Genomic DNA, 23,246 nt, shown 5'->3' with positions numbered 1-23,246 from the left:
GGTTGTGGGGCGAGACCCATGCAGACGCAGGGAGAATGTGCAAACTCCACACGGACACTGACCCGGGGCCGGGATCGAACCCGGGTCCTCGGCGCCCTGAGGCAGCCATGCTAACCACTGCGCCACCGAGCCGCAGTCTAGATTTGTTTAAAAATGTAAATTCTACAAAGCAAACCTGTATAATTTATACACAAAATACTTTTGGCAATTAAAATCTTTCCCGGAACATAGCAGCATTAATAGACAAAAAGGACTTGCCTTTATGTAATTACAACAAAGTGCCTCATAACTTGTAAACTGATTTTGAAGTGTAGTCATTGATAGAATGCAGACTCGCCCAACTTTCCAAAGTTCTTGTACCCCTTACTAACTAGAGTTAGTAAGAGGGACTTTGGGCTGGGTGTGCATGTGAATTAGGGTTGTTAATGTCGTGTTGGGTGTTCCGCTATACAAACAAACCAACACGGTTGTAGATGGTGCAACTCTGTTTTATTATTCTTGATAACATCCACTGTATACTTCTGGCTGTGGTTCGTACTTTACCAGTTAACCTGTGGACCCAGTCCTTGCACTATCTTAGAGAGGCACTCAGCACATGGTGTATGTCTGAGTGGCACGCTGTGAGCTCTGTGCTCTGAGCTATCTCCTGGTAGAATGAACGGGAACTGTGGTGTTCACCGTTTTATAGTGCGTGTGCTCTCACTGGTGATTGGCTGTGATGTTGTGTGTGTGTTGATTGGTCCGTTGATCTGTCCATCAGTGTGTGTGTATTTGCACCATGATATGTTTATATGAATATCATGACATGAAAAATGAAATGAAAATCGCTTATTGTCACAAGTAGGCTTCAATGAAGTTACTGTGAAAAGCCCCTCGTCGCCACATTCCGGCGCCTGTTCGGAGAGGCTGGTACGGGAATTGAACCGTATTGCTGGCCTGCTTCAAAAGCCAGCGATTTAGCCCAGTGTGCTAAACCAGCCCCGTGCTAAACATCCCCCCTTTTCACAAGAATATGTGCCTCTATGGTAATAAATATTGGTGTGTACTGAGTGCAGCTGAATATGTGTGTGCAATATCTTCAACATGTACATGAGGCTAAACTATATACATAGGAAGGTGTCAGGTACAACATAGCAATGAGGTTGAACCAGAAACAAAACAAGTGCAATCATCAAACATCGAAAGAGAACTCCTGGAATGACAAAAAGAGAAACACATTAACATTGTTGCATAACAATTCAGTGAGTCCAATGTGCAAACAGGCTCATAAGTCCAGCCTAGTAGGTGGGCGACAAATTCGGGTTGACCGCCTCAAGGGTGGGTCAGGATCCACCAGCTGAGTACTTTAAATTTATTTAAAAAAAGATAAAATTGGGTAAAGACTGGATGCAGTTCTAACCTTTACCAAAATAGAAGTAAAACGCTGAGAAGGCTGGAAATCAGAAATAAAAACAAAAAGTGCTGGGAAAACCCACCAGGACTGGTAACATCTGTGGAGAGAGAGAGAAACAGAGTTAAGTCCAATATAGCTTGTTCAGAGTTTGGAAGCAGGCTCACATTGGACTTGGAACTTTAACTGCGCGCGATCGTACGGCCTCGCCGCTCCAGACTCTGGACGCGAGAAATCCCGTTTGATAGCTGGGCCGTTCTCGGCGCTGCAGGCACTGAGAAACACCCCGCCATATGAGCCCAAACTGCTTTTCCCCCTTTAAATCGCTCATTCCTCTCTCCACAGAGGCTACCAGACCTGCTGAACTTTCTTATCACATTTGTTTTTTGATAACCGTCACCACCTGGTTTTCTGGAGTTTTGTTCACAGATGCTGGATTCCCAGAATTCAAATTATTCCAGAGCCAATATAGAACCTTTTAAAGATCCTTTATTAGCTCCACTTATTGATTTTATAATAACTTCATATAGAGGTGTTAAGACTAACCTAAAAAAAAATGTTTCCAGTGACTGAGATGAGCTATGGTACAGCAGAAGGGGAAACATATCCCCATTATTTGTTCCGACCTAGTATCCAATTATTTCTTTTTCCAATTAAGGGGTAATTTAGTGTGATCAATCTACCTACTCTGCACAACTTTGGGTTGTGGGGGGGTGGTGTTGAGACCCGCGCAGACACGGGGAGAATGTTCAAACATCCATACAGACAGTGACCCGGGGTCGAATCCGGGTCCTCAGCACTGTGAGGCAGCAGTGCTAACCACTGCGCCACCTTGCCGCCGCACGTACACTGACTGGTAACGAGCACTGTGCCTTCTCCGTGCAAGCAAGGATTGTGGTTACACGTAGAAGCATGGACTGCGTGATTGCGGGAGGGGTTTGCAACGAGCGGGCGCTCCCCGCACTGATTGATTCCACCCAGACGCAAATCACCTCCCAAATGTCCACACGGTGGACAGGTTTGACCACATTTGTGAATCGGTTTGACCCGGCCTAATTCAGACGGTTCCGGCATGAATATTCAATTGCAGGCTACCCACAGGTTATAAGGATAAGTGGCGACAGATCTCAACAAAGGGTGGACTGAGATATTTTTGTGTGGGACAGGGCGGGGTGTACAAGTGCTCCAACTCAGAGCAACAAGTTGCTAATCCTATCGCTTTAGCAAAATCTGCGCTCCGCAGTTTTCTGATTATTTATTTGGTTTTCAACGGGTTTCAGTTACATTCTTGGCAAACTGATCAAAACCAACTGCCTGAAGAGCTTACGTGACTGATTTAGGTTAATGATGTAGATCAATCTGATAATGTTGATATCTGAGCACAACCATTTCAGTGATACTGTGTATCCAATCTCCTCGTGACTCATTAGGTGAAGCTTTCTCTCCACCTGGTATGCCTTTTATTTTTGCTGCCAATTTGTGCTGAATTATTGGTTTGTTCATGGCTTGAAGCCCAACGGGACCTGAATTGAGATTATATAAAAGCCTTTAAAGGTTGCCTGAATGAGAGAGATATTTAAATCCCACAAGTCCAATGAAAACCCATTCACACTCAGTTGTCAATAGTTGAACCGTTTGTGTTTCTGAACACTCTGCCTGAACATAAACAGTTGTGGAGTTTTAAATTATTATTCCACCACCCACATAACGTTATTGCAAAATTACTCCTGCGCTTAACTCTGTTTGATTTCTTTTTTTAATCCTCTGTGAGGTGACATTGCTTCATTTCTTCCCCCCCTCAAAAGAAACGGGCTCAGACCAGAGGTAATTGCACACAGGGAGAAAGGGTAAGGGCCCAAGGCCCCACTCAATACTAGGCTTCGGGCCTCCTTTCCATGAAACCAGTGAGCAGCCAGTACCTGCTAGGAGTCCCCAGGCTGCTCGTTGACGAAAGAGAATTTGAATTTTTGGCGGCTGCACCAACACGGGTATTGGAAGAAGTGGAGGGAGTGATTGGAGGGAGGGGATGGGGGCGATTGGCAGAGGGCGGGGCGAAGACAGTGACCACGCGAGGGAGCATGGCAAGCAGGGAGGGTAAGGGCGAACAGTGCAATGTCTTTAGCGTGGGCTCATTTCTGGTGGTGGCCTGCACCGGCCCCTTCAAAGGTCCCTGTAAATAAAACAGTATTTCCACAAGCGTCAGGCAGGAATGTTCCCTTCCAGTCAGGGAACACGTCAGCAGTCAAGGGCATTCAGCCTCTGATCTTCAGATAAGCGTTCTCCAAGGCGGCCTTCAGGACGCGAGACAACGCAGAATCGTCGAGCAGAAATTTATACCCAAGTTCTGCACACACGAGTGCGGCCTCAACAGGGACCTTGGATTCATGTTGCATTACATTCATCCCCCACCATCTGGCCTGGGCTTGCGAAATCCTACCAACTGTCCTGGCTTGAGACAATTCACACCTCTATAACCTGGGATTACCCCTCTCTCTGGAATTGTAAAGACTTAATTACCTACAAATGCTCGCATTCAAAGTATTGTCTTGCATCTTTGACTTTGTCTATATATATATATATATATGTTTCGGGAACCCACCTCTTCATTCACCTGAGGAAGGAGCAGTGCTCCGAAAGCTAGTGATTTGAAACAAACCTGTTGGACTTTAACCTGGTGTTGTAAGACTTCTTACTGTAAATAGAACAGGTTTACTTGGTGCAGGAAGCAGTCAGGCCAACCTGATTTTACTAAGAGGACCTCAAAAGGATCAAGGGTAATCTATTTGCAAACACAGATTGGACCTTGCTTGTTTCAGGCACAAGCCTCCGTGTCTGTACCGTAATAGTTGATACTTTTGCAATCATTTTACGCCTGTAAAACGGATGGAACATTGTTGGATTTCTAAGCCACTGTAACCAGGCAGCTGCCTGGAAGGCTGAACACAGTTTGGGCCCGATTAAATCATATGTTGAGCAGATAGAGAGCTCCCGTCAGTCAGTACAGCTGTGTGAGAAGCCTAGTGCTACTTAGTTGGTGTATTGCCGTTATTCTCCTTACTTGTAAGTAGAACGTTTCATGCTATAAGAGTTTGTAACATTGCTCAGTGTTAATTCTGTCGCAGAGATGGAGAGTAATCAGAGGGCTGAAGAAGATGGATTCATACAGTTTGACATTGGCAAGCAGCGTGTTCTGCATCTCCAGTGGGCTTCATTCCTGTGATAGCATACTGGTTAATGTCCCTGGAAGGTTCACATAGCTGTTAACCACTTTAGTAAACAACTGCACACACAAGTATTTCAGCATTGGTGGGAGCCTTTCCCATCGTCGAGTTTCAATCACATTCCTTTGTGGCGGGTTTGACCTATCATCCACCTTGTGGTTTCACTCTCCCCCCCCCCCCCCCCCCCCACCTCGCCTCCCCAAAATCCCAACCCCACCCTCAATCCCAACCACAACCTCAAGCCTGGGAATTGTGGTCTTCACTGTGACCTGTTTAGCTGACGTGGGTTGTGAGACAGCAGGTTTCCTCACCACTGCTAAGTTGAAGTCAGACCTGAGGCAGCGGAATAAAGCTCCATTTAGTTTTTGTGTATGTGGATTGGGGACAGTTGGAGGCCTGTGCTTCGCGTGCATTTGCTGCCCTAGCTGGTGAGAGTAATCATAGAATCGCACAGAACAGGTGGAGGCCACTCGGCCCATCAGGCCTGTGCCCTTTGAAAAGGCTATCCAATTAGCTGTTCTGCTCTTTCTCCAGAGACCTGAAAATAATGTAGCTGTGAGAAAGTTAAATCCATTTTTATTCAGCAGCTTTGAGACACGGCTTCTCTGCTCAGGAAAAGGTCCTATTTAAAAAAGGAATCACTCAGATGATACTTCTGAATTACAGTGTAATTGGACCATTGAAAAAAGGAGATAATGCAAGCTTAATGAGGCAATGTTATAATAAGGTGTCAAGTCTGCAATGATTTTGAACTGCAGTTCGTACCGAGCCAGGGAAATTATCCAACTCTGAAACGCCGGGGGATTGCTAAGTTTATTAGCTGTGCAAGTACTTAGACTGCAGCAGGCGTGTGGGAGGTCAGTGAGTGGAGCTCTCGGGGGAGGAGTGGCTGCTCCACATCTGAGAGCGGCTGACAGCTGCACAGATGAATGGTCCCACTGGGCCACTTCAGTGGTCCTGGGCTGGAAAGGTCCCAACCCTGAAGCACGGAATACACTGATCCCGACTGCTGGGATTAAGAGGAGCAGGAGAGATGGATCGTGTGTCACAGTGATGAGAAACAGCTGTAGTTTGTAGTTCAGTTACTGAAGAAAGTGGTAGGTGGGGAGCAGGAGCAACCGCGGTGGTGGGGGGGAGCGGCAGGGGTACTGGTAGAGGAAGGTGATACCTCAAAGGTAGCTGATAGGCTTTAGAACCCACACTTTTTTGAGAACTACCAGTGGCTTAAATCTTTATGAAGAAAATTGACAGGAGAGTGAGTGCAACATGGGTATCAATGATATTTGTGCATTTGAATCCTTTGCCTGGTTCCTTCTCCTTTTCTATTGAGTGTGAGTTTATTCTGAGGATAGTCCCACGGGTGGATTGTGATGTTCTGACGGGACGGAAGTGTAGAGGTGACGATTAGTATTTTGGAAGTTTGGGCCTTCTGCAGTGACTGTGCCAACTTGAGCAATTAGTGAGCCAAGACCCAATGTCCTGCTAAACAGAAGGTGAAGCATGCTCCATCCAAACTCCTGCTAAACAGGAGGTGAAGCATGCTCCATCCAACAACTCCATCAATTATTGTTAAATGTTTGAGTCGGTTGGAGTAATAACAAATCATTTGTTTCAAGTGTGGCCCATAAGAAACTGTGGGCAGGAATGTTTAGACGACAAGGCCCGCCTCCATCTGGGGAGCAAGTCCCACCTTAGATGGCCGGAAACTGTGTTGTGCCAGCAGTGCCGGTTTGAGTAGTGGCAATTGCCGGGACTGCGAGCAGTCCCTGAAGAAGAGGAGCTCATGGGAATTGGAGGTAAGTCTGGGGCATCAGCTCTTCAGCCCCAATGAGGGAAGTGTGGAGATTGGGATGGGGTTGCAGGCTTGGAAAGCTGGCCAGGGCAGGGTTGGAGGTTTTTTGGGGGGGAGGGGGGCAAGAATGACCTAGGGAGTTGTGGGGACAGGTCCCTTCAATGGGCATAGGGGGCCACCAATGAAGGAACACCCCCTGCGCTCCCCCAAATCTTGCCCAATACCACCCACAAGTCTATAACTGTTGGGATACCATTGTGACACGGGTCCTCCCGGCTGCTGTTTAAGTAGTGGTAGGGATGGGATGAGGCGTTGAAATGGCAACATCCAGGGCCTGTTCCTCGTCGGAGGTGAGAACTCTGATGTCCGGCGCCCTCCAACCCATCTGGGCCCCCTCACGTCAGTTGTGGGCCAAATTCTCCTGTGGGGACACAAGGGGGCTCGTGAGCTGCATGCTGCGTGGTGTGCGGGTGGGGGTGCATACAGGGAGACAGGCGTGGACACATGGACACCACTGCTAAGCACGTGTGGGGTATGCTGATGGGTACCAGGGTATGCTGGGGCATGGGCGCGGTATTGTACTGAGGGGGGGTTGGGGTGGAGGTGCCAAGTGAAGGGTCATCGGGGGGCCACGCGTAGGGCCGTCAGGGGTGGCAGGCAGGACCGGTGTCAGGGGGCTGATGCGAACTCACCCGCAAAGCCCAGTGGAGGTCGATGAGTTTCTTGCGGCACTGGGTGGCAGCCCTCCTGGTGACACTCCCTGAGCTGATGGCCGCTGCCTTCCTGGTGACACTGGCTGACCTGTGGCTGACTATCCGACCGCCTCGGGGCAACAGTCCACAGATATGCAGGTTAGGTGGATTGGTCATGCTAAATTGCCTTGTAGTGTGCAAAATATAGGTGGGATTGTTGGCTTACGGGGTCGGGTGGAGGTGTGGGCTTAGCTGGGTTACTCTTTCAGGGGCTGGTGTAGTCTCGATGGGCTGAATGACCTTCTGCACTGTAAGTTCAATGATCTATGGGTAGCAAACTGGTAACAATCACCATGGGGTTATGTAGGACAAATATCATCTGTGCCTCCAGCTCTCTGCCCCCCCCCCAACCTCCCCACGCCTTCCAGAATAATGCATTACATACAGCTAAACTATTGTTGCAAAGCTACTTCAAATGGAACAGATCTAAAGATGAGCCTTTCCCCTGACATCGCTCATCTGTATTTAATTCCTGTGAGTGTTTAGCTTATGTAGGCCACCAAGTACTGATGCCAACTCTGCGAAGAATTGTAGGTGAATTCTCGAACCATGTGCCATTGCTACCAATCTCTCCGCTCAAATTGCCATTTCAGCACTGAGGTTGAATTGTACTGTAATAGGAATTAATGAATAAATCTTTCCAGCTTGGGCACTCTGGACTGATGTTCTGTTTTCCTCTCCAGACAGCGGGACTGCATGAGTCAGTCGGACACCAGCTGATGCTCCGAGATCTCCGTGCAGAGGTGGAGGGGCAGTTCTGACCTTTTCAAGTTTTAACTGTAACCTTCATTGACTATGACAAGACTGTGATGCATTTTAATGTTGTTGATTCAACTCCCTCACACTGGCAGTTCCTACAGGCCATTACTCCTGATTATCTCATTAGTCAACAGAAGTATTCAACAGACAACAATAACTGAAAAAAAGACAGGAGGACCTATAGTGGCTAAACCAGGCCAGTATTAGCCATTGGCTCAGGGGCTAGCATTGCTGGCCTTGGTTCAAATCCCAGTTCAGGGATTTGAACAGAAAACCTACGCTGCCACTTTAATTCAGTACCGAGAGAGTGCTGCACTATCAGAGGTACCATCTTTTAGATGAAGCAATAAACCTTCTGCTGTCCCTTAGGTGGACATAAAAGATTCCCAGGGCACCATGAGAAAGAGTGGCAGATCTTCCCCAGTGTCCCGACCAATAGTCATACCTCAATTGGTATCAATCAATCAGGTTATGTGGTCATTAACACACTGCTGTTTGTGGGATCCTGCTATGCAGCAGTTGGCTGTCACCTCTCCTACAATACAACAGCGATTACTCTTCGAAAGTACACCATTGTCTGTAAAGCTCTTTGGGAAGTCCTGAGCTGGTGAAAGATGCTGAGTAAATGCAAGGTTTTCCCTTTTTTTTTTCCTTTCTGTAACTTTGATTGTTGAATGTGGGAAAGGTGCTGATAACAATGGGCAGGCTTCTCCGATCCGCCAGCACCTTTTTCCTGTGCCCCCGCCGGCAGCAGGATCCTCCATTCCGGCAGCCGGCCAACGGGATTTCCCACTGCGGCCACCCCACGCCGTCGGGAAACCCACGGGTGCGCTGCCGACAGAGCGGAGGATCCCGCCGACGGAGAAGTCCGCTGAATATCTTTACTTTCGGTGTTGAAGTGGCAACACCGTTATCACTCAGCAAAAAGTGGCTGACGGGTGTTTCCTGCCAATAAAAGGCTGCTTCTCAACATCATTAATCTGGTCAAAATGCAGCGAAGCATTGTGTGTGAGGCTGTTGCCATGAAATGTCAAACAGCACAAGGCAGCAGGGTTAGTTGAAGAGCAGAACAAGTTTGAGGGGCCGATTGGCCTCCTCTTGCTCTTTTTTCCATCTCCCCTGCTACCAAAGACAGCCGCCCATTTCAAAGGGCCCACCTTGCTGTCTCTGCCTGCTCATTATGTCCCCGTCTTTCATCTCAATAAAATACACATGCTTGGCTATTATGCTGCAGATAATCGTGCCCGGAACTATGGGCAGCAATTCATTCAACTGGCAAGCCTGCTTGATAACCTTTGCTAGTAGGGTGCAGACAACAAAATAGAACCACCAACAGTTAGACGGATTCCATTCTCAGAGTTCTGCACTCCATGATCATGTTGATCCTTGGGTTTCAGTCATAGCATATTGAGTTTTTATTGTCTTGGATTAAAGTTATAGATTTTGTCCCCAGCCCTAAATCTGATGTGTGTGTGTGTGGAGGGTCCATTTTGTATTCCTAACCACTGGGGTGAGGTAGTTCTGGGACCAATCTCACATGGACCTCACTCAATATTGGCTTTGGTGCAGATTTTCAATTCAATACAAATGCATCGACCTCTTGTCTCTGACATTTCAGTCGTACTTTGGCTGCAAAGCTGTTTGGTGTCATGTTTTATTTCATAACGCTCTGTGAAGCACGTTGGGGCGTTTTATGTTAACGGTGCTGTATAAATATAAGTTGTTGTTGGATATCCTGAGGTTCAAACAAGCACTATATAAATGCACATCCTCAATTACTTTTCAGTGACAGCCAGAAAATAGTGGAAATACACTGCAAACCCTTCCGCACCTGCAATGGAGAAAGAAAGGGTTAATGTTTTGGCTCTAGATTTTTAAAATAAATTTCAAGTACCCAATGCTTTTTCCCAATTAAGAGGCAAATTAGCGTGGCCAATCCACCTACCCTGCATATCTTTGGGGTGTGGGGGTGAGACCCATGCAGACACGAGGAGAATGTGCAAACTCCACACGGACAGTGCCTGGGGCTGGGATCGAACCGGGTCCTCGGCAACGTGAGGCAGCAGTGCTAATCACTGCACCGCCGGGCTGCCTATTGGCTCTGGATTGAGCTATTTACTCAAGATCTACGTCTGTCTCCTCTGTTTTACACGCTAATGGACCTGCTGCGGATTTCCCACATTTTATGTTTTTGTTTTGTGTTCCCAATGATTGTGGATATCCCTTATGTATCTACTGCGACAATACTGCTCCTGATGAAGGGGAAACCTTGTTGAATTAGTGTAAAGGAGCTAAAAGCACAGTCTAGAGTTATTAGAAAAGTATGGGAAGCCTGACCTCCTTAATAAAGACTATCCATTTCTCTTAAAGCAGTCAAGCACTGGGGACTTGAAGGTTGGCCGCAAGACTTACCCGGCGACGCACAAGTCAGATTCTTCACATTCATCACCGCTGCCGCCACCATTTCAGGAACCTACGCAAAATGTGAGTATTGCTCAGGCAGGGATTGCCATTGAATAACCGAAACACTTTGCTGCACACGCAGGTCTGTTAAGAAACATCCATTATTGCTCCACGCCAATCACCAACGCCTAGCTCAGCCACCAGAGTGGGACAGTGTGTGTGCGTGTGATCACCATTACACACTGGGACAGTGTGTGTGTGATCACCATTACACACTGGGACAGTGTGTGTGTGATCACCATTACACACTGGGACAGTGTGTGTGTGATCACCATTACACACTGGGACAGTGTGTGCGTGATCACCATTACACACTGGGACAATGTGTGTGATCACCATTACACACTGGGACAGTGTGTGTGTGATCACCATTACACACTGGGACAGTGTGTGTGTGATCACCATTACACACTGGGACAGTGTGTGTGTGATCACCATTACACACTGGGACAGTGTGTGTGTGATCACCATTACACACTGGGACAGTGTGTGTGTGATCACCATTACACACTGGGACAGTGTGTGTGTGATCACCATTACACACTGGGAACAGTGTCTGTGTGTGATCAACATTACACACTGGGACAGTGTGTTTGTGATCACCATTACACGCTGGGACAGTGTGTGTGTGATCACCATTACACACTGGGACAGTGTGTGTGTGATCACCATTACACGCTGGGACAGTGGGTTTAAAAAAAAATAATTTACAGGATGTGGCCGTCGCTGGTTACGCCAGCATTTATTGCTGTTACCCTTATGCATCCCTAGTTACCCTTCAGAAGATGGTGGTGAATTGCCATCTTGAACCGCTGCAGTCCCTGAGGTGTGGGTACGCCCTCTGCTGGATGTTTGTCTGTTTTAAAAAATAAATTTAGAATCCCCAATTCATTTTTTCCAATTAAGGGACAATTTAGCGTGGCCAATCCACCCACGCTGCACATCTTTGGGTTGTGGGGCGAAACCCACCCAAACACTGGGAGAATGTGCAAACTCCACACGGACAGTGACCCAGAGCCGGGATCGAACCTGGGACCTCGGCGCTGTGAGGCAGAAGGGCTAACCCACTGTGCGACAGTGCTGCCCCCCACTGCTGTTTGGGAGGGAGTTCCAGGATATTGCCCCAGAGACAGTGAAGGAACAGCGATATATTTCTAAGTCAGGGTGGTGAGTGACTTGGAGCGTAACTTCCAGGTGGTGGGGTTCCCAGGTATCTGCTGCTCTTGTCTTTCTAGATCATAGCAGCTGTGGGTTTGGAAGGTGCTTCCTAAGGAACCTTGGTGAGTTACTGCAGTGCATCTTGTAGATGGTGCACACGGCTGCCACTGTTCGTCGGTGGTGGAGGGTTTGAATGTTTGTGGAAGGAGGAGCAATCAAGCGGGCTGCTTCGTCCTGGATTGTGTTGAGCTTGTGCGTTGATGGAGCTGCACACATTCAGGCAAGTGAAGACTATTCCATTTCATTCCTGACTCGTGCCTTGTAGATGGTGGACAGATTATGTGTGTGCGTGGGGTGGGGGGGTGGGGGTCTCCTAATGGACATTAGTGAACCATATAGGTTTTTACAACAATCGACAATGGTTTCATGGTCATAATTAGACTTGTAATTCCAGATATTTTATTGAGTACAAAGTCCTGCCATGGTGAGATTCAAACCCAGGTGACCAGATTATTATCATGGGTCTCTGGATTACTAGTCCAGTGACAATACCACTATGTCACCGCCTCTGGGAAAGTGAGTGTGTGTGATCACCATTACACATTGGGACAATGTGTGTGATAACCATTACACACTGGGATTGTGTGTATGTGGTCACCGTTACACACTAGGATAGTGTGTGTTGTTAGGATACCTGACGAGAAACTTGAAACAATTTTCAATTTGTATAACTGAGGAAAGAATACCCCACGCCAGGAGTGATGGCTATGACCAACAAGTATCTTTTATGTTAAACAAACTTTCATTTAACTTCATAATTAACCACATTAACATCAAAAGAATGGTTTTACAATTGAATTAAACTGTTCTTAAAATAAAAGGAAAAGCTTTAACTTATGCCCTACACCTTCACTATAAATATTCCAACCAAGCAACCCAATGTAGTTCAAAATTCACTCATAAATACAGTTAGCAATCAGGGTTACTTGCTTATCTGTGCAGACCTCTGGAGAGAGAGACAATTTCAGGAACAACCTGGAAACCCTTCTGTCCTGTCAGACTCAAATCCTATGGCAAACTGCTGTTCAACTTAAAATCTTAAAACAGACTGCAAAAGTGCAGACAGACCTAGCTCCTCCAATTAATTACATAATCTATATACCACAAAGATGTCCCATGGCCTATTTAGCAAGGACTAAACACCATCCCACAAATTATCCCCAGCACCCCAGGGAATCTTCTGCAATCTAAACAATGTTCCATTAACAATCTCTCTGTAAACAAGTAAATGGTTAAAATAATAATTACCTCACCTTTTACGACATCTTAATTTCAGAGTTAGTAGACACTGCCCATATGTATTTGATACCAGGGTTTCTAAATCAAATCACTGCCCCAAATATGAAATGTAATATCTAACAATTTGTACATTCATCACAGTGCGATCACTATTATACACTGGAACAGTGTGCGCGATCACCATTATACACTAGGGCAGTGTGTGTGTGATCACTATTACACACTGGGACTGTGTGAGTGTGATCGCCATTACTCACTGGGACAGAATGTGTACTAATCACCATTACACACTGGGACTGTCGACGCATGATCACCACTACACACTGGGACAGAGGCCGATACCTATAAGATTATAAAAGGGATCAGTAGGGTTGTTGTGGAGGGATCATAAATTTTTTAAAACATAAATTTAGAGCATACAATTATTTTGTTTTTCCAATTAAAGAGCAATTTAGTGTGGTCAATCCACGTATCCTGCACATCTTTTTGGGTTGTGAGGGCGAGACCCACGCAGACACTGGGAGAGTGTGTAAACTCCACAGACAGTGACCCGGGGCTGGGATCGAACCCGGGTCCTCAGTGACGTGAGGCAGCAGTGCTAACCACTGCGCCATCGTGCTGCCCTAGAGGGGTCATAAATATTCGATAGTCACCACGGATTCCAAAGGGGAATTCAGGAAAAACCTTTTTTTCCTAGACTGTGGTTAGAACTCGCTACCGCAATGGGCAGTTGTGTTGACGAGCATAGATGCATTGAAGGGGAAGCTACAGAAATGAGCACGGGAAAGGAATAGGGCCATGTGCTGATCAGGTGAGCCGGACCGAATGGAGGAGACTCCTCGAGAGGTGTTGGGCCGATTGGCCTGTTTAAATGCTGTAAATCCAGTGTATCACGTGTAAAAGGCACAGCACAAAGAAGCTACAGTAATGAAATAGTAACGCAAACTGAAATCTGCAAAAAGAGGGTTGGATGAGCTAACGCCCCCTCTAGTCCCATGCTGGTGAAAACAACCTGAAAGGTTTTGTGTGTATTAAAAGATTATTGCAGCTGATGAAACATGAAAGGGACAAAATCAGAGAGAATGCGAATGAATCTCCGACCAAATCTTCAGCCAAGTGGATAATTTGAGGAGCAGAGCTCTCACGGCAAGGATTTCAATTGTTTTTCTGCCAGTCTGGACTCATTAAGCTGTGTCCTTTACGCACGATTGCAATGAGAAATACATAATCCTATCAAGCACAGCATTATTCTGAACCTAATTGCACTCGTACAGACACAGTTTCATCACTAATGACCTGTGTGGCTCAACAGTGGCATGAATAATGACACATGGCTCTGTGAATCTCTGATAACCGCAAGGTTATTTGTCTAAATTAGACCATTCATATTCATTTAAGGCTGGTATACGTGGAGGTAAACGCATTGCTTTTTGTATAATTGGCAGCAAAATCCAGTGTGATAGATGCCAGCTGGGATCTAGAAGCAGCAACACACTGGATGTGGCTCAGGGGGATTTAGTTGAAAAATATTGGAATCTGGAGCAAGCCTGTCATTTGCCTTTGTACAGTGAGCTCTCTGTAGAGCGTGTTTAAAACAAAAATCACTTTCAGATGCTCTGCTTTCATGCGTTCTCCCATCGTGCCTATCGTCCAAAGACTGTTAACTCATCCTCGCTGCATTAGGGAGATTGAAATGAATAATACGTCTCCCTGGGATTCAAACCTGTAACTACCTTGATTGAAGAGCTGGTGCTACAATCACCAGCTTCTGAAATTGATTTGATGTTAAAATCCTTTAAATGTTGTGATTGCATTTTGTAATAGAAGGACTTGCATTTATATGGTGCCTTTTCGCAGCCTCGGGGCGTCCCAAAGCTCCTTACAACTAATGAATTGCTCTGATGCAACAGCAAAGTGCAACAGCCATTTTGTACCCGGCCAGCTTCCAGCAATGTCTTGATGACCAGATCATCTGTTCTAGTGATGTTGGCCGTTGCTCCTCTTCAAAATCCCTTTCACATCCTCTGAGGGGCTCAGACAGGGTCTCAGTTTACAGTCTGACATTCGATGGTGTAAGCCAGTGATGGGCAACCTAGGCCAGAGAGTGGGCCGCGCGAGTGCCCCACCTTCATCTCAGCGGGCTGCAAGATTGAAATTGGGCTTGTTCACTAATCATGACCCCACGAATCAGATTAAGTACACTTAATGCCTGTCAAATATTTCATAATGAGTTATAGAAAATGCTTCAATGTTGTTAGCAATCAGCACGCACCGCACTTCGCTTGCCCTTGCTTTATGTGTGTGTCACCCTCAGTCATACCGGTAGGGAAAAAAATACACAGAAGGAAATCAACAAAATGTGGTGACCCTGCGCATGGGCAACGGCCAACAGAATATCCCGTGGGCTGCACTCATAACCCAGATGGGCCGCATGTGGCCCCCACCCGTGTAAGCACCCCCTCAGTACTGCATTGGGACTGTCAGCCTAAGCTTCATGCTAAACTCTCTAGAGTAGATCTTGCAAGTGTCCTGAGCCACTGTAGACACAAAGCCATGAAACCATTTTATCGATGGCAATCGATAGATTGTTGGGCAATCTTCAGCCTTTGGCTACACTTCTTGATGCTATGCATGGACGTGCTCGGAGGGTCTCCTGATTAGCTTGGAGACTAGTTTCCTCCAAGGATAATGAACAAGTGATTTCTCATTGCCAGCGTCTGTACGAATAGGAGGCGAAAATACAATTGCAACTAGATTGGCAAGTCCCACCTTGAAAATGAAAATCGCTTATTGTCACAGGTAGGCTTCAAATGAAGTTACTGTGAAAAGCCCCGAGTCGCCAAATTCCGGCGCCTGTTCGGGGAGGCCAGTATGGGAATTGAACCATGCTGCTGGCCTGCCTTGGTCTGCTTTCAAAGCCAGCGATTTAGCCCTGTGCTAAACCAGCCCCAATCTTACTTCTTGCTCCAGTTACATGCAATGTCTTCAGTAAGATATCTCTTACCCTCATTGAATTCTCAGCACACAGCACGAACCTTTCCTCGATAAAAGGAAAGGCAAAGGTTAAGTTCCCAAACCCATCCCTATCAAAGAGGTGCACAAGAACGACCCGCAGGAGATATTGTCCTCTAGGTTTTGCTTCCCCATTATGAATAAGCGTAAGACTTTGGTCTAGAGTCTTCCCATTTTGGCATGGTCAAGATTGGTCACTAACATGAACTGCCATGCAATTTCGACATGTGTGCCACAATTTCCTCCAATGTTCCAGACACACAACATTTAAAAAAAAAAAAATTTAGAGTACCCAATTCATTTTTTTCAATTAAGGGGCAATTTAGCGTGTTCAATCCACCTAGCCTGCAGATCTTTGGGTTGTGGGGGCGAAACCCACGCAAAGTCGGGGAGAATGTGCAAACTGCACACGGACAGTGATCCAGAGCCGGGATCGAACCTGGGACCTTGGCGCCGTGAGGCAGCAGTGCTAACTACTGCGCTACCGTGCTGCCCTGATACAAAACATTTTAATGAAATAGCATTTCAGTCTCCAGCTATTTGGAGCACATATCCAAATTACTTTCCTATTTTCAGCCCTTCCCTTTTAAGAACGATGCAAATCCAAATTTTTGGAGATGAAATTTTAGGGAATTCCTGTGTAGGGAGGAACTTCCATCCTGCCCAGGGCTGTGGGATGGGGGAAAGGGGGAACCAATACGGTGTGAACCTGGTTCTGTGGGGCCTTGGTCCTGCCCTTTAAATTTCAGTTGGAAGTTCATGGGTGTGCCTTCTATCTTCACCCGCATCCCGCCTCCCTCATCCTCCCCGCCAATCAGGTAGGGCATATTTGGGGGGGTGGGGGGGGGGCGGGCGGGGGTTAAGAAAGGAGACATACCCGTGAACGTCCAACTGAAATTTAAAGGGCCGAGCCAAGGCTCCACGGAACCAGGTTCACAGCCAGGAAATTCCTCCTCCTATGACTTTGACCACTGATGCTAATGGAATCCACTCATCAGTCCATGTTGAATCTTTGAAGTTTCAAATCCTAAAGTGGACTCGGCTTCCTATGGGAAATTAAGACTTTAAAAAACCCATTTGCATAACCCATTTGGACCTTTTGGACAAGAAACTCCTCAGCTGAACAGTAGAGCATTAGAAGTTGGAAAAGGGGTAGGCCGCCCTTCATCCCTTGAGCCTGCATTGCTACTCACTAAGATCATGGCTGATCTACAATCTCAGATCTGCTTTTCTGCCATATCCCCCTGTTCCTTGGTTGTCTTAATGTCCAAAAACTGATTGATGCAGTACATTGAATGACTAAATGTCTACTGCTCTCTGAAGGGGCGAATTTCAAAGATCACAACCCTATGAATGAAGAACCTCCTCCTCATCTTAGCCCTAAATGGCCAACCCCTAGTGACTCCTAGTTCTAGGCTTTCCTGCCAGAGGAAAGAGGGTGTCGGTTCTATCCTGTCAAGCCCACTGAGCATTTTATATGTTTCGATGACATTACCTCTCATTCATTCTTTGAAACTCCAGATGGATAGCAAGGCATAACTGTGTTTTGGAAAGGTGGATTGGGACACCTCTACAGGCATGGGTGGAAAACCCCAGTCATGCAAATGCCCCTGACACCAAGATTTGGACAAGGACAAATACAGACTCTGTTCTGCCACACTTAGGCAGGTGGAATAGTGTGCCAGGACTGTTTACATGCGTTTTATTCCTAAGCAAACACAGCCTGCATGTAACCAGGACCTTTAACATCGTTAACATCCCGGCGGCACAGTGGCGCAGTGGTTAGCACTGCTGCCTCACGGCGCCGAGGACCCGGGTTCGATCCCGGACCCGGGTCACTGTCCCATGTGGAGTTTGCACATTCTCCCCGTGGCAGTGTGGGTCTCACCCCCACAACCCAAAGAAATGCAGGATAGGTGGATTGGCCTTGTTAAATTGCCCCTTAATAAAAGAATTTGTCAAACATCCCAGAGTGCTTCACAGGAGTGTTATCAACAAAAGTTCGACAATGAGTTCTGGAAATCTGAAATAAAAACTAAAATGCTTTGGAAATACTCAGGAGGTCTGGCAGCATGTGGAGACAGAAACAGAGTTAGAGGGTCGCACTTTCACCATGAGGGAGGGGGAAGGAGCCGTGTTTGGTTTTGGGTCAGAAACTGACGAAAGTTCAGATTCCCCCGGGGCTGAGCCCTCCCTAGTTTCCTGCCCAATTACAGACGATGGAGGTGGGAATGTAGCTAGGAGTCCAATAAGGTTTGGGAATGTATTTAGACTCCCACGGCACCCGAATCTGACAGGAGGTTTTTACTAACTTTAACAATGCCGAACACATTCTGCATCAGTTTGAATAAGTGAGCAATCTAAATTGTGGGAAATTGGATTGCAATGGCAGAAGCCTGCATTGCTGACAAGTGTATGCTGCACAGCGATGAACATCCCTTGTTTTAATGCATTGGCTTTATAAAAAAAAAAAAAAAAAATTTTTTAAGAGTACCCAATTCTTTTTTTTCCAATTAAGGGGCAATTTAGCATGGCTAATCCACCTACCCTGCACTTCCTTTGGGTTGTGGGGGCGAAACCCAGGCACACACACACACAAGGAGAATGTGCAAACTCCACATGGACAGTTACCCGGGGCCGGAATCGAACCTGGGACCTCCGTGCCGTGAGGCAGCAGTGCTAACCACTGCACCACTGTGCCGCCCTTTTTTAATGCACTCTCTGTCAATTGATTCAGTATAAAATGTGTCAGAGCTGTGCCAGAGTGACAGTAAAGTAAAGTCGCCACAGTCCCAGATGACCATAGACTGCTTTCCCCTTTGAGGGGGAGAGCTGACTGGTGGTGATTTAACCTGAGGATCACCACACCTCAGGCGAGGGGCAAGGTTGAGAAGGCAGGGCAGCACGGTGGTTCAGTGGTTAGCATTGCTTCCTCACGGCGCCAAGGTCCCAGGTTCGATCCCGGCTCTGGGTCACTGTCCGTGTGGAGTTTGCACATTCTCCCCGTGTTTGCGTGGGTTTCGCCACAACAAACCAAAGATGTGCAGGGTAGGTGGATTGGCCATGCTAAATTGCTCCTTAATTGGAAAAAATGAATTGGTACTCTAAATATATATTTTTTAAAAAGGTTGAGAAGCCTGGAGCCTTCATGAATAACCTCAGCCGGTTCGGGAATTGAACCCGCGCTCTGCATCACGAACCAGCTGTCCAGCCAACTGAGCTAAACCGGCCCCCCAATAGTGATAAGCTCTGCTTGGCTGCCTATTTGAAAATACAGCTTTTAATTAGAGCCTTGTATAGGATTGCTTGGGCATGAAAATGTATGCTAAATGACCTCGGTGCTTCATCACTCAGATGCTGCACAGAGTCACTGATGACATGTGGCCATACGGACAGACTCATGGCAGCTGGTAGAGGCAGTGGGTGTGTTCATGAGTTGGCACAGACATATGGCAGCAAGCTGAGTCCTGCTCTAATGAAATGTCTCATTGCTGAATGGGCAGTTACACCCACATAGTGCCCTCCCTTTCAGGGGTCTATGTTGACCCTGAATCACGTCAAAACATCAATAACAACATGCATTAACACAGGCATTGTCAAACTCAGGGGCGCGACCCGCGGGTGGGTGTCGGGAGAGTCGCGGAGCCGTCTGTCGCGGCGCTCCCGATCACGCAAATCCGCGCACAACGGCCGGCTTTTAATAATTAAAAAAAAAAATTTAGAGTACCCAATTCATTTTTTCCAATTAAGGGGCAATTTAGTGTGGCCAATCCACCTAGACTGCACATGTTTGGGTTGTGGGGGTGAAACCCACGCAAACATGGAGAATGTGGAAATACCACACGGACAGTGACCCAGAGCCGGGATCGAACCTGGGACCTCGGCGCTGTGAGGCACCAATGCTAACCACTGTGCCACCGTGCTGCCCAGCCGGCTTTTAATAATGCCGGCTGCGAGTGGCCTTCAAAATGGCCAGGAACAGATTTTAAAAATGAGGCCGCACTGCGCATGCGTGCCCGATCATCGGTGCGCATGCACAAAACTATGCGCATGCGCACCGATGATCGGCCACGCATGCGCAATGCGGCCTCATTTTTAAAAATTTGGTCGCAGCCTTTTTTTTTCCAAGTTCGGGGGGGCCAAAGGGACCCAAAACTATTTCCTGCATTTTTGTCAGCAACTAACAAGGTAAGAAAAAATGATGGGTCGCGCAGGTCAGCCGACGTGGGCCGCAAAGTTCGGCCGGTGTGGGTCACGAAGGTCAGCCGGCGTGGGTCGCGAAGGTCGGCTGGCGTGAGTCGCGAAGGTCGGCCGGATTGGGCCCCGAAGGTTGGCCAGTTGGTAAATCGGGGGCGGCGCCGCTTTTGCGATGCTGCTTTTGCGATGCTCCACCCCCTCCAAAACGACGTTCTCAGAGTACACTGCACGACGTATCAACGGCCTCAGGACATTTCCTGAGGCCCCCCCCCCCCCCCCCCCCCCCCGATGCTCCACCCCCCGACCGGCAGAGTTCCCAACGGCGTGGGTCTCTCATGATCTCACCCATCGGGAACTCGGTGTGGCGGCTGCGGACTCAGTCCAGCGCCGCCACAGTCAGGGGAGGGCTGATCCGCGGGGCGGGGGCACTGTAGGGGGGGTGGTTTGGGGTGTGCGAGCCGGCCCAAGGGGGGGGGACTGTTTCACGGGCCGGGTCCGTGAGCGGCCACCGGCATGTAGCACAGCGTGGCTGCTGCAGGCCGCCACCGTGCGCATATGCGCGCACAGACCCGCCAATTCTCTGGGCTGTATCGCCAGCTAGAGCCGGGTGATCTACGCTGCCGGTATGCTAACCCCCAGCCAAGTGGAGGAACAGTGGCCATTTTATACCATTTCTCTGCAGTAAAACGCCACTCTTCCCACGCCGGCGTGGGTACATAGCCTCAATATCTGAGAATCCAGCCCATAGGCACTGAGCCACATTAGGAGATATCAGAATGGGTGATCAAAAGCTTGACTTGTGTCCTCTTTTGATGTCCACGCATGCATTTTGAATGGTACTCATTGTATCGAGGCTGGAGTGGAGTATGGAGGTCACCTGCAGCATCGTTTTTGCAGGCCCACTGTGTGGGTCACGAAGGTCGGCCGGCGTAGGCCAAGCTGTGTTCCATTATTCCGTTTGTTTTTTAAATGCTTCATTATACTGTCTTGGAAGTGGTGGGCCCACTTTTACTCCCAGGCCCACCTCTCTCCTTGTACTCATTCTGTTCTATTTAACATTCGGAGGTTGCACACTTGGCTTTTGGTCCAGTGTGAATGAATGAAATGAATGAAAATCGCTTATTGTCACAAGTAGGCTTCAATGAAGTTACTGTGAAAAGCCCCTAGTCGCCACATTCCGGTGCCTGTTCGGGGAGGCTGGTCCGGGAATTGAACCGTGCTGCTGGCCTGCCTTGGTCTGCTTTAAAAGCCAGCGATTTAGCCCAGTGTGCTAAACTAGCCCCTGGTTTATTCATTTATCAGTACTAAATTTAGTTTGTCATGTGTCTCTCCAAAGTTGCATAGCTGATCCAAATCCATCACATCAAGCCATCAATCACATCATCCCCTTTGCAAGTCATTAGCCACGTCATCCTACTCTGCTATTTTAGCACAATATCACAACAAATACTTAGGCCGGAATTTTCTGTCAGTTCTCGCCGGCGGGATCCTCTGGTCCCGCTGATAGCAAGCCCCCGCCGTGGGTTTCCTGACAGGGTGGAGGGGCGCATGAAAGGGAAAGCCCGTTGTTAGCAGCGCTAGTGGCGGGCTGTCTCCCTCCACCGCGAAACACACCGTGGGAGGTGTGGTAAATCCCGCCCGTAATATTTTACTGTAAGGCTGACCGAGCAGTAAAGTCAGATCATGAACACATGACGCAAGTTTGCAAATGCTACATTCTTACACTGATGTAACTCTGTACTGATCTCAATCCACTTTTCAACAATACCTTCAAGGATCAGTGGAGTCATTGAGAACCCACTGACTCTTATTACGAGAACGGACCAGACGCCAACCTTTGCTCAGATATCGGCCAGAAACCCAATATTTGTAAAGCTGTGAGGAAAGGATATTTCGCTTCAGGAGTGACTCCGCTCACAAATAGGGAGACGGTATATTAAAACAAACTTTATTATTACCACAGTATTAAACTACCTTTGACATCATTAAAGAAATAGCTTACAATTACCAGTTAAACGACGCTGTACAATATAATGAAACAAACTCCTCAAACTGAGGCATACAAGATGATCAAAGGTTTGGACAAAGCAGACGTGGAGCGGATGCTTCCTCTTGTGGGGAATTCTAGAACGAGAGGTCATTGTTGAGGGAAAACTACATCTCCCCAAGGGTTGTGAATCTGTGAGATTCGCTACCCCAGAATGCGGTGGATGCAGGGACAGTGAGTAAATTTAAGGAGGAGTTAGACAGATTTTTAATCAGTAATGGTTTGAGGGGTTATGGAGAACGGGCAGGAGTTAAGGTCAGGATGAGCTCAGCCCTGATCGAATGATGGAGCAGACTCGATGGGCCAAATTGCCTAGTTCTGCTCTTATATCTTTTTTTTAAATTTAGAGTAGCCAATTATTTTTCTTTTCCAATTAAGGGACAATTTAGCGTGGCCAATCCACCTAACCTGCATATATTTGGGTTGTGGGGGTGAAACCCATGCAGACACTGGGAGAATGTGCAACCTCCACACAGACAGTGACCCAGGGCCGGGATCGAACCCTGGTCCTCAGCTCCGTAGGCATCAGTGCTAACCACTGTGCTGCCCCTCAGGCAATATATTGTTGATTGCAACCGGAAACTTGGATGAATTTTATTCACCATCTCCACCATAACCCTCCTCCTCCAACCAATCAAGGGACATGGAGACCAATAATCGTATCCACATCGTCGCCTTGGTTACAAGAAACTAGTGCCATACAGATTGAAGCCTCTCCAGTCTGTATGACCTTACACCTCACCAGTTGCTGCATTTATACAATAGGTTGTTACATAGGCTCAAAATCGTCATTGGAATAACTGTCCTTCATATGCTGTTCTTGGCCCATTGGAAAGGTTCCCCTGGAAGTGTGAAAAGATGGAGCTTGGCAATAACTATCAAGGTGGTGTTGAAAGTTGAAAAGTGAGGTGAAGCCTCTTCACTGTTTTCTTTCATTCACAGGCCTAAGCCTGGGTGTCGATTGTGCAGCTGTCTCACAGAAGGAGCACATGTCACTTCACCAACAGAAACCTGACCGTTACGTCTATTTAGTTGCACAGGTTTGAACTGCCTTGGAAAGATTGCAACATTGCATGTGGGAACTCACTACATTTGAGCATGGGTCAGGGCTGTGATTACGGCTTTCGTTCAGACTGTAGTGGAAGCTAATTAAAAA

The 23,246-nt window shown here is 47.5% G+C and overlaps 1 protein-coding gene across 4 annotated transcripts in view; it reads left to right on the top strand.

The window, feature by feature from the left end:
• LOC140404466 (coiled-coil domain-containing protein 85C-like) overlaps window positions 1-23,246 on the top strand; it is a 274,572-nt gene that overhangs the window by 231,422 nt on the left and 19,904 nt on the right. The window contains exons 3-4 of one of the 4 annotated variants that reach the window (XM_072493061.1): window positions 7,839-7,898; window positions 10,288-10,398. In XM_072493061.1, coding sequence (XP_072349162.1) covers window positions 7,839-7,898; window positions 10,288-10,398 — 171 coding nt within the window. Of the gene's footprint in view, window positions 1-7,838; window positions 7,899-10,284; window positions 10,399-23,246 lie in introns of all 4 variants that reach the window. The other 3 variants (XM_072493051.1, XM_072493080.1, XM_072493071.1) reach the window with 3 other exon arrangements.

Source organism: Scyliorhinus torazame, chromosome 2 (genome assembly GCF_047496885.1).
Source record: "Scyliorhinus torazame isolate Kashiwa2021f chromosome 2, sScyTor2.1, whole genome shotgun sequence".
Lineage (NCBI taxonomy): Eukaryota > Metazoa > Chordata > Chondrichthyes > Carcharhiniformes > Scyliorhinidae > Scyliorhinus > Scyliorhinus torazame.
Note: the sequence above shows the minus strand (reverse complement) of the source record. Positions and strands in the feature narration are given on the sequence as shown.